The 12,443-nt window shown below is 39.6% G+C and overlaps 1 protein-coding gene across 3 annotated transcripts in view; it reads right to left on the minus strand.

The window, feature by feature from the left end:
• Window positions 1–12,443, minus strand: part of LOC139685587 (cytosolic carboxypeptidase 1-like) — a 230,970-nt gene that overhangs the window by 136,848 nt on the left and 81,679 nt on the right. For all 3 annotated transcript variants that reach the window (XM_071582526.1, XM_071582527.1, XM_071582529.1), the window contains exons 9-11: window positions 11,306–11,936; window positions 6,384–6,491; window positions 1,630–1,738 (exon numbers count right to left, since the gene is read on the minus strand). In XM_071582526.1, the coding sequence (XP_071438627.1) occupies window positions 1,630–1,738; window positions 6,384–6,491; window positions 11,306–11,936 (848 nt within the window). The remainder of the gene's footprint in view (window positions 1–1,629; window positions 1,739–6,383; window positions 6,492–11,305; window positions 11,937–12,443) is intronic.

A 12,443-nucleotide genomic window follows, 5' to 3' on the forward strand; every position in this document is an offset into this window, starting at 1 on the left:
GGCTGCCCACAAATATTTCTTTTTCAGCTTTTGATGATTATGGTCTCTTCTTAATGAGCTCGGTGAAAATTAGTTTCGCCTTCTCGCAAATGATGTTCTCTTCTACAGGACAGCCTTGCAATTGCCATTCATTTACCCACATGAGAAAAAACCTTTCAACATCTTTGAAAATATGTAACCATATTATTTTCAGTCCTTTTGAAACATCCATCTCCTTAATGTTGTCTTGTTCCCGAAGATAATACAAATCCTTGACAGGGGCCGATTGCGTCCGAGTGTGCTACATGAGCCACCATCTCACCTCTCATCAACCTCACTCTTCAATCATTTCATTTCCCCTTCCATTGCCATTTTGACACTCTCACAGCTGCATTCTTGCGCCTTCTTCTCTGGGGGCATTTCTAAAACTATTGACAAAACATTATTGAACTTTGCACAAAAAAGCACAAATAATATGTCTGAGCATAATTTTGCAAAGCGCATGACCTAAAGCGACCCTGAGATGCCAGTAGAACGAGTGGCAAACACAAACCAAAGCAACAGGCATGCAACATTTCCAGGCATCCCTCTCAGCTCATCACTCGTTGTGGGAAGTCACTCATCAAGTCAAACTTTTTGCCCATTATTACTCTGCGCTACGCAAAATGTTCGCTAAGTGAGGTTCCACTGCAAGTTCATTATTAACTGCATTCTCAGCCACCTTCAACATATCACTGTCTTTCTCTGGACATTTTCCAGACCATCGAGGACTTACAGGAAAGAGGTAAGATGTTTAATTCTTCACTGTCTTCTTCACTAATGTATGACTCAACATTCATTACTTAGTTTCCAGTCACTGCTCATTTCTTTTGCCCTCGAATTAAAATGAAAAATTTCATTTTTCAAGAAAATTTCCCCAATTCAAGTTTACTCTTCACATAAATTTATAGCTTCTGTTTGATTGATACTGAGTTTTTATCATCTTTAACCTTTTTATAGCAAAATAAACCAATGAATCACAGCATAAAAGTGAAATATTACTTTAAACTAGAACCTATTAACAGCTCTAATGGTACTTCAACTGACTGGAAAACACCTCCCTCAACTAAGAAACATTTTTCATGGTTCAGATCATGATGCCAGCTGATTAACTATCTAATGATCAGAAAATATTGTAAAAAGGATCCTTGATATTATTATTGAAAAAAACTAAGTTCAATTAAGAATATACATTGCATAATTAAAATGGAGGCATATAAACTAAAATAGGGAGGAGATAAGAATATACACTGGATAATTATTTCTAAGAAATAGATAAATTTTATGATAATACTGTTTCATAGAGGTAAATTTGAGTTTTATTTCAATTCTGGGCAAGCATATTAGGGATTTCCCTGAATTGCAATGCTGAGAATATTCGTGACTATCCAGACGACTGAACTCCAATCCATTTGCTGCACTTAAGATTCCAACAATTGAAACTGGAATAAATTTTAAGTACCCTTGTGTGTAGATAGTAATGTGGACCACATCAGATCGTATGGCAATGGAATTTGGCCACACATCATTCAAGAGTGTGTGCAGCATGTACCGAGTGAGGGGGAGGGGGGAGAGATGCACGGCACATCCTCTTCCCTCATTCATGCCCACCTGGATCACTTTCCTGAGGTTCCCACACTCAAACCGAGACTCAAACTTGAGGTGTGACACACTCGGGTCTTTCTCTCCGATTCTGCTCTCATCTGCATTCATCAACTCCCTGAAAGGACAAACCATGAGAGCATTTCCACGTCAGATGATGACGGATGAATAAACAATTGTTATTCGAGCAAAAGGTCAAAAGCTACAGAAAACCCATGCCAATAGAGTATAGAAGGATTGCCCAATCGTCTCAGCATTAAGCCTACAAATCATGTCCGAAATATTTCAATTATTCATTCTGTTGTTTCCTGTTAAGAGCAATGCACCTTTGAGCATATTCTGCAGAGAAAAAATACAGTATGATCTTAGCCTACTTACGTCTATGATGACTTTGCAGTTAATGAGAGCTCTGGAACTTCCTGTCCCAAAATATTTCATACAATAATTACAACAATCTGTTCCCGCAAAATAAGCACAAAAGTGTAGCAAAATGCACAATAAAAATCACAGAGTAATAGACACATCAAATACGTACTCATGTTTTCCTAGCCAGTGTGACTGACATTACAGAAGTTGGGAAAATATACATATCAATGTAAATACTACAGAGGATATGCAGACAGCACCATAGCAATTTTAAGGCATACATATCAAGTGGACATTATACATTGCCAGTCCAGACTCGATGGCATTTACAATGAAGCCCCTAAACATTGAAGAGCTGCAACCTTGTTACCATAGGGATGACTACATGGGGCCATTGCCAAAATCAAACATGATCGCATAAAAATGAATGGTCTACCCATGCAATTGGGCATTCGAAGCAAAGTTTTCCGTGCATATTTACACAGATATCCATCAAAATAGAAAAATCATCACCAAAGTCAATTACCATATTTTCCCATTGATAACTTGCACCTTGCATATAACGCTTGCCCAGAACTTTGTAACTATCATGAAGTTGTAGAGATACTGCACGCCCAGAGCGTCATGGTTAGTTAAAAAATAGAGAATGAATGAAATAGAATTTTCTTGTTTTGTTTGCTTTACTTTGCTTTGTAAGTATCGGCGATCAGCTGTTATAGACACCCTCCAAGTTCTATGAAAATGCCCCGCCTACATGGTTATTGTTTCAAATCTGAATTGAGTTGAGCTTTTGTAATTTAGAATTTTTCCAAGAAAATTACACATGGAGAAGAAAATTGTACTCAGCGATATTTAAGCTAGAAGTCATCAATTTTGTGAAAAAAAAAGGAAATCACGAGGCTGCCAGGATTTATCCATTAATAAATCTTTTAAATCAAAGTTACGTTCCAGTTGGGAAAAATGGATGATGTCTGGTATGAAAGACTACACAGAATCAGAAAGGATTAAAGAGTGCCTTATATATATAGAAATAATCTGGTGGATCCTGGAAAGTTGGCAGGGTGTCAGAGTGATTTGGGTAAAAGATAGATTTGAAAAAGCTTTCAGCAATATTTCAACACCAGTGCTAGAAGATGAGGAAGAGTTAACATCGAAGAGTGAACTTGGTGATGGGCCTGAAGAGATAATACATGCACTTAATTCATTTAATTGTGATTCAGGTGACGAATTTCTTGGATTCAAGTAATCTACCTATTCTATCATACATGTACATGTTTTCAATATGACGTAATCTACGTATGTGTGAAGTACTCTGCATTAGAAATAAGAAGTATTTCGTATTACAATAAATGAAGTATAGATATTATATGTTTCTTCTTTTTCTCATAGGTTTTTGAGATGAAATAACTGTAAAAGTAGCAGATCTGTATAAAATCGAATGCAATTAGAAAGGTATGCTTCCTGACTAATTTATTTTTGCAAGGCTCTTCTTTAAATTATTGTGTACATAGGTATGTAAATGTTTGGATTTTTCATATTATCATTACATAAGGCACATTGTCATTTTTCCCAACATCTGAACATTTTCCCATCGATAACACACACATTATCGATGGGAAAATACAGCAATTTATTCACACGTATTCATTCAAACATTTGTGAACGCCATTGATCGCCATTTCCAATGAACATTCTTAGAAACTAATCCTTAGGCTTCCGCGCCGTCTATCTGATGAATCCATGCTGATTTCCGGGAATTACCGTCGCGTAGTTTAGTTGGTTGACAACTGTTTCGCCCCCAGTCCTGGAGGCGTCTTCAGGTCAAAGTGAAGCGAAACAGTTGTCAACCAACTAAACTACGCGACGGTAATTCCCGGAAATCAGCATGGATTCATTCTTAGAAACATTGAAAATTAAATGTTTCAGGGCGTTTCCTTCTGAATTCTTCCTTGCAGCGTGACTCTACGTTGCTCATCATCTCCATCGCACACAATGGTGCTCTACCGCGAGGCCAAAGAAAAAATAACACAGGTGCTATTTTAAGTATCATAACTGCAATTAAATTACAGCAACTCTACATTAAGTAAAACAAAAAGTGAATTTACTAATAATGTGAGAGGAACAGTCAAATTGAGTGGGGTGCAAGAAAAGGTAAAGGAGGAGGATAGGCAAATAGTAAGAGGGCATGAATTAGCGGCAGCATTTTTCCCCTTTCTGGCAGCAGAGTATTTTCAATGGTCGGCCAATTGATAAATAATCAAGTATCTTCACTTTACCCTCTAAATGATGGGCATTCATAATTCTCAACCCCTGACAGTGATGAACATGAAGAAATATATTTTTCAAGGAAATCAATTAAACCACCATTTGTGGTTCTCATTTAGGCTTACCCATTATCCCCAAGTGCACGCTCTCATTCATCATTTGCTACGTGCAAAGTGTTCTGGCGTCTGATCAATCGGCATACTTCAATTCAAAAGCGCACATACCATTGCAGGAATTCAAAGTTTTCGAGGGACAACGACAAAATACGAATAAATCACAGGCAATCGCTGATTCCCGTCACATTACAGTAAAATTTCACAGCATATGACATTTGTTCAAGAAGAGTAAACAGGCATTGGTAAGTCTTTTCAAATTTTTAAATGCCAAAATTCATGATCCTGTATCTTTTAAATAAGATTTGTGAATTCAAGAATATGTGAAATTATCACACCAAATGTTCTAAGCTGAGAATATTTATAACTGTCAACATCCCATTGCACAGGACACATCCATGTACTCTGCCATTTGATCACGGGCAACCTAATTGTTTTTATAATGACCAAACACATCGATCAATGATGATCAATAACCAGTTATCACCTCTGAAATCTATAAAAGTGATGGCATAGGTGATTATGGGAATCATTGGCTTTCTCAGATAAAACCATTGAAAACTACAAAACCACATTTTCTGGGATATTATTTGTTTTCTTTTATACCATAAACCAATTAAAGCTAAAAAAGAAAGATTTTAGGTATTTTTCAAGATGTATTTCGAAGTACGTGAACTTAACAGTTACATTTGGTTTCATTTTGCTTCAGACCATATTTTATTTTTGATGCGTAATCCCACAGAATGCCATTGACCAAGAAATTATTCACCCTGGAGGAGAAACCAGCTGTTTCCAGGACAATATGATGAAAAAACGGAATGCTGCCATGACATGCAAAATATCATCATCACTAATTTTGATGATTTTGAAAGACAAAATGGGAATCAAATGGAGTTCAGTGCACAACCCCATTTATCCAAGTGAGAAAATGATCATGACCTGTAACCCATGAGAAAGTTCATTGTTACATTTAAATAGTTCACGAGGATACAAAACCTGAAAGTTCCAGTTATGGCCCCGCTCCTATGCCAGAGAGCTAAGCAAGCATTAGCTGCAGTCCTTTGCGAAGAAAGGTTCTCTCCAATGATAAGTTGGCGAGAAATGTTTTGACGTGGCCACAACATATGGTCTAAGGGATATCAGGAAAAGAGTTCCACATCAGATGATGCAGCTGTGTGGGCTTGGAGCAGAGTAAGTCAGTGGGACACTGAAAGTCACCCACTGGAGAGCATAATCAGAGCTGATGGGTGTGTTAATAAATCACGTGTCACCACACGAGACAATGGCCATCACCATGTGTAGCTGTAGAGGGAAAACATGATGATGATGGACGTCCACCCTCCTCCTCTGATACGCAAGGAGAATGGAACTGAGGCAATGAGACTTAGGGTAACAAGAAGAAAGGACAGGAACCATTTTTGCTAGAAAAATGTGAGAAGTTTACTAGGATGTCATAAGTCATAAAAATCGGCCTGGATGGCCTCTGACTTGCTTAAAGCAGCAGGTTACAGGGCTTAGCATTAAGAAAAAAGAGAAGTGGAGGCCTCTTTGCTTTCTTAAATTTTGCTTTTTGGTAATAATGCACCATTGTATGTTATTCCATTTATAATACAAAATATTATAACTGCATAGATTGACAGTTTTCTTGCTGAAAAGAGTGAAAGAATATTGACAGAGTAGATTGCTAACGAGTTTTTATTCATGTGGCCATAAGGTTTTTGGGCATACAACAGGTCAAATGCTTGAAAGATAACTCCTCTGTACAACAAATTCTTTTACTGGCTCTAATTAGTTTCCCATCAATGCAACTCTTACAATGGCAGAGCCACAACTATAAATACATCAGGTTAGAATGGCATCTCTTAAAAAGCTTCTCAGAATGTAGCAGCCAATATTGCAATTCTGGTGGTTTTTAAACTGAGATTGCTTTTCAGCATGGCACACTGAAAATAATAAAACTTCTTCTATTGCTAATTAAAAAAACCTCATCAGAAATGTACCTAGAGAAAGTTTCCTTACCTTGATGGCTCCTCCTGGTCTCTCAACAACTCATCCAAGTCGAAGACAACATTATTGAGAAGGGAATTTGGGTGCATGCTCCGCTCAATACATAATAAGAGTTTGTTCCTGCAAAGAAAAGGCGGAGACGAGGCGAAATTGACTTAAGCAATAATAAATGTATATTTATGTATATGCATGCTTATCCTCACTCAATACCAATGCAATCGTGAACAACACATGTCAAACTTATTTTCCCTCTTCAAAATAATCTCCTTGGCGACTGCTCCCCTAATTCCACAACTCAAAGCCATGGTTTCATCCGCCCTACATTCCCTCCAACAAAAACAACATCATCTCCAAATGAAGTCATTGAATCTCTATATTCCCATCTTCTGAGAGGATTTCAAACTTCCACATTGTTGCCCTTTTCCCACCACATCCTCCCCCAAACTGCCCTCACTCTTTCGGTACAAGCCTAACCTCCGTAGCATTCACAACCTCCCCCCCCCCCTCCTCCCAAATGCCCTCCAGTTCATCCCAGGTGGCAGCCACCACCAAATGGTCCCAACGCACCTCCCCTCCCCCCAATAATTCTCGCAAAATTGTAAACCTTTCCAATACCAGCTTTCCTGGCAGAGAAATTTCCATTCTAAGTAAAGGCCTATCCTCCTCTCTCATACACCACAAATTAACCACATCGACATACTCACCGATACCCTCAATTTCTGCTGAAATCTTTGATGGTGGACCTTCTGGAAATCACAAAGTAACCCTTCCTGTCACATAAATGCCAATCATACACTCGACACATTCCACCCTGCTTCAATCCATGAACCAAAACCCATCCAAGTAACTATTCTGTAAAAATTTTCATGAGTGAACTTCTCCACTAAGTCTTCAATAAATCCTTCATAGAATCTCGCAAACCTAAAAATAACCTTCGACGAATGAATCTCAAGCCCTAATAACCCTACAGTCCAATCCCAACATCGTAGTCATCACCACGAATAAAGGTTCCCCAGTAGTAATTTTAAACACCAATGATTATATTTCCTAAGCCCTTGGACGCATCTATGATACATCTGCCTACACCACTCTCACCAACAACCCGACACCAACTTTCCAAACAGAAATTCGGTCTTTCCTTCTCCAATTTGGACCAGAAGAAGGCCTCATCTTCCAAGACATCTCCCTACTCTCACCCGCAAACCCCAGAACACCTCATTTTTATCTCCTCCCAAAAATACACAAACCTAACATCTCCAGTTGCCCTGTAGTTTTCAGTTTCAACTTTCCCACCAAAAGAATCTCCGCATTCCTTGACCACCACCGACAACCACTTGCACTCTCCTTGCCCTCCTTCACGAAAGACACATTTCACTTCCTCCACCATTTCAATTCTGCCTCCATTCCCCCACCTAACAACCTACTTATGGCCACCATCGACGTCACCTCACTTTATAACTCTATTCCCCATGCAGAAGGCTTATCCTCCCTCCAACATTATATTTCTCTATGCCCCCCACCCCAGCGCCCCTCCACCGAATTTCTTCTCAATCTAGCCACTTTTATCGAGACAAAAAATGAATTTTTGCTCCAAAATTGTTTTTACTTACAGAACAAAGGCACAGCAATGGGAACAAGGATTGCACCATCATTCGCTAATAACTTCATGGGCCACCTTGAAGAGACTTTCCTTTCACAATAACCCCTCCAACCTCTTTTCTGGGTCTGCTACATAGACGAAATTTTAATTCTCTGGACATATGGCTCTGAGTTCCTCAATAATTGCTTATCGACCTTAAATTCTTCTTTCACTGTTAAGTTCACTTCTTCCATTTCAGGCTCCACCATCACCTTTCTTGACACAGATATCTCACTTAACAATAGAAATCCTACCAATTACACTCTCCATCCATGTTGTATTGCCGCAATTAGACTCGCTAAACAAATATAACTGACTCTTTTTATGACCTACACTTTTAATACATTCATTATACCACAAAGCTACCCCCATTGAATAGAAAACTCACCACTTCAGTTTATCAAGGCCACTAACCATCAGCAATACCAGCACTTTACCAGCAGTCACCCTTCTTACACCGAACGCTTGATTCCTAACTCCCTCTCTATCCGCAGACACCGGATATGTAACTCCAATACCACCCCCAACAAATACCTCCACAATCTACACCATGCACTCCACAAAAGCGGTCACCCAGAAAACTCCTACAAAATAAAACCCACTACTGCACTGTACTTCACACGCCACAGAAAAAAAACCCCTCATCTGACACAGACCTCAACCTTTGCACCACCTATTTCCCCAGATCCTACAGACTAAAAACCTTTCTTAAAGACCTGTTTCCTATTTTACACGACAATGACGTGACCTCATCCTTACTACCCCAATGCCCCTCTCTCACATAAAGACAACCCGCCAATCTCAGAAACCTTCTGAGAACCACAAACCCTTCAGCGCCCCCCGACAAATTTCCCCATACTTCCCTTACTTGTAACTGCCCCCGATCTAAAACATGTTCACTAAACAGATCTACACACCTCTCCCCACATTCCCTCATTGACCCCTCACTTCGTTACCCTGCTAATTGCCTCTCGAAAAACATTATCTATCTTTCGTCATGCAAACATTGCACTTCCTTTTACATAGGTGAGTGCATGACTACCTTTTCCATCCGAATGAATAATCACCGCTACTCCTGCAATTCTGCCTCACTCTCTTCTCTTCCTATCCCTCTACCCGCATATTCCCACAACTTTTCCTTCAATCAGTGTTTCTTCCTAACCATCATGTATTTTATACTACATTCCTTTCTATAAGTGACCTCATCACTGCAATGGCATCACATGCGTCTCTCCCTTTACAGAACCCTAAACTGCTCATCCCCTAAGTAATCATTTCCCTTTCCCTCTTGTCCATGATTCTAAGAACCACTTCAGCTGCAAGTGAAATCAAACTTAGTGTTCTCACGTATTGCTGCATTTCCCTGTTTTGTTATAAGGACTAAAACTGATCTGATACAGCCTTCTGGCCAAATCTCTCTCACGTTAATGCTACGAATTAAGTCCATAAAAAGTCTTTCCCCCACATTTTCCCAAACTCTTCAGTACCTCTGCAGGAATGCTGTCTACCCCCATAGCTCTACTTGATTTCAATTCCCTTATTAATCTTTCTATCTATTCGTTGAGTATGCCTGGACCTAAGCCATATTTATCTATGCCATATTCTCTTTCCCTGTCTAAGGCCTAAGCTCTTTATCATACATTTCCTCCATTTATTCCTTCCATCTCTCTTGGATCTTTTCTGTCCCAAATATTATCTTACCTGACTTATCTCTAACTGTTAACACACATCTTACCTTCTCACTTCCCACTTGTGTTTTTTTACCTTCATCTATATTGCACCAATTTCATCCTTCCTATGCAAACTTTTCATATCCTTGCACTGTATCTTCCATCATGTTTCTATTGCTCTATTTGTTTCAAGCCTCAAGTTAATGATTGAACTCTTTACAATTTCTTCTACCTAACTCTGTATTCACATTCTTCTATTTCCTTCCCTGATCTCTCTTTTTTTAATTATTTTGCTCATAATACATGGCCTCCATGTCCTTTTTCCTGTAGTCACATGGTTTCTTTTGCAGCTTTCTACATACCTTTTTTGATATTTCCATTCTTCCTTTATAGCACCCAGCTATTCTTCATCAATCATGGATTCCTCTACAGCCTCCTGATACTCCTCTCTTGTAGTTCCATTAAAGCTTCCTAATTTCATTTCCTATATTTTCCCCCCGCTTAACCTTTATGAATTTGCCCTACACTTCATAATTACTAAAATGCCATCAGAGTTCACATTCACTCCAGGGAGACGGTGTGAATTGATCACACTATTCCTAAACCTTCTTGCCACGGCATTTTCCATGCATACCTACATCTTCTGTGGTGTCTAAACCAAGTGTTGGTAATGATTATCTTCAGTCTCCTGCAGAACTAAATTGCTTTTTCTTCATGGTCATTCCTTTGGCCTACACTCCAGTCTTCTACCTCATTACCACTCTTCCATTGTTTACCATTGTGATCCAATCCCCCATCACTATCAAATGCTTCCCTTCAGGAACATCGTGGATGTTCCTGGATGGAAATTAATCATCCAACTGATCTTATACCTACCCTAATCACTTCTTCCTCCCTATTATTGCTCGGTGGTAAGTATACCTGAATGATGACAAAGTTTGTTGGTTCTGATTTTACTTCTACAAGGTGTGATCAAAAAAAGACCAGATTAATTTTATTCTGCGCAAACCATTCAACGATCGGAACGAGACACAGTGCACCATCTAGCAAAACATCTGATGAATAAAACAAGAGGTGTTGTGTTTGTTTACGTTGAGTTGTTACGCAGCAGCAGCTCTGTGTGTCTTAACCTGTTCGTTGCCGTACGCAACGGCAGCAATGAAGGAGCTAGAAAATGCAGGCTCACATGGCACTGATCGTGACAGAGTTTTTCACCAGAATTTGAACTCCTGCGATCCTGCAGCCACCTTACTTTCCAGCGTGGCTCCATCATAATTTTTTTTGTTTCCAAAGTTAAAATCAACCTTGAAAGGACACCGATTTGACTCTATTGCAGGCATTAAAACTAATTGTACGGCGGACATGAAGAGGATCCCTAAGGCAGTTTACCAGGCAGGGCTCGAGAGCTGGAAGAAACGTTGGCAATGGTGTGTCGTCAACCAAGGCATGTACTTTGAGGGCAACAAGTTCGATTAAGCTGTATTTGTCAAAATAAAAAAGTTATATAATCAGTCCTGTCTTTTTTTTGATCACACCTTGTACATGTAATATTTTATCTGTTACTTGCTCTATGTTCACCACACTTTGACCCCGACTTCAAGACAAGCAAGAAATGACCAACAAACCTGCAAACGGTCCTGTCTTTCAAATGGAAGGGCTCAAGTCTTATGATTCCCTCAGCCCCCACCAACTCTGGATATGCCGTTTTCACAAATGGAAGGACACTCTTGGTCCTTGAAGCCACAACTGAGTAAACGTTTTTGGCCTTCAATTGTGGACCGACACCAAAGAGAGTTTCAATGTCATTTAAAGGCTGCTCCTTCGTGCCATCTGGGGCAGTCTTGATCACTTTCACATCAGTTTTGAGATTCAAGTCCAAGGAGCTCCTTCTCTTCAAGTCCTCGCTTGAGACCGATTTGGAGGGATGAGTCCAGCCCAAGAGGTCAGTGCTTCCCATTGACTTCAGACCTTCTCCAGTGGGGTTTGCGTGCTGGCTGGTCAATGATTTCTCACCTACCACCTGAATCATGCCCTCGGGCAGAGTGGAGTGCCTCAAACCATCTGGCAACACCTCTGGCACAAACACTCTGTAGGGTAACAGCTCCTCTGAATTCCTCTGAACTCTCTGAGGAAGGTAAATGTCTGGTTCGTCCCTCAAGTGAATATCCGTGTTAATTAAGTCTTCCATGGCATCATCCAGGTCCTCCTCATCATTTGATTCATCTCCACTTCCATTAATGGAATCACCGCTGGACACTGCAAGAAATATTGAGAGGCATATGAGCGTTAAACATCCACAGAATGCCTACGTGAGCACAGATGAGAAGAATTCAGGGGGAAGATGGCAAAGTACTCAACATTTTTTTCGACCAAGACATCATCATGAGACGATGAGAAGAAAAGAAATGAAAGAAGACCCAATATGCAGCTTCATTCCTAACCTGCCAGGAGTGAATGTGCACAAAAATAAGTAAGTGAACTTGATGGCCGTCAATAAGAGTTAACTTTCATCTCAATAGTTTACATGCACAAGCCATTAGATTGCTCACTCCATTTGGTGAAAGGAAAAGCCATTGGAAAACTTTTAAACACAACAGTACGTGACTGAACATATTTATGTTTTGTTTGCAAAACATAAACATGTTCAGTGATATATCTCTTGTTTCATAATTTGCTTGCAGTCAGAGGAAGATGAAATAGCTATAATATTAATAATAATTGGGCCCGTTCGAGCGGGATCGGGCAATTTATTGTTTCAATTTC

Source organism: Hetaerina americana, unplaced genomic scaffold, assembly GCF_022747635.1.
Source record: "Hetaerina americana unplaced genomic scaffold, ioHetAmer1.1.p SCAF_118, whole genome shotgun sequence".
NCBI lineage: Eukaryota > Metazoa > Arthropoda > Insecta > Odonata > Calopterygidae > Hetaerina > Hetaerina americana.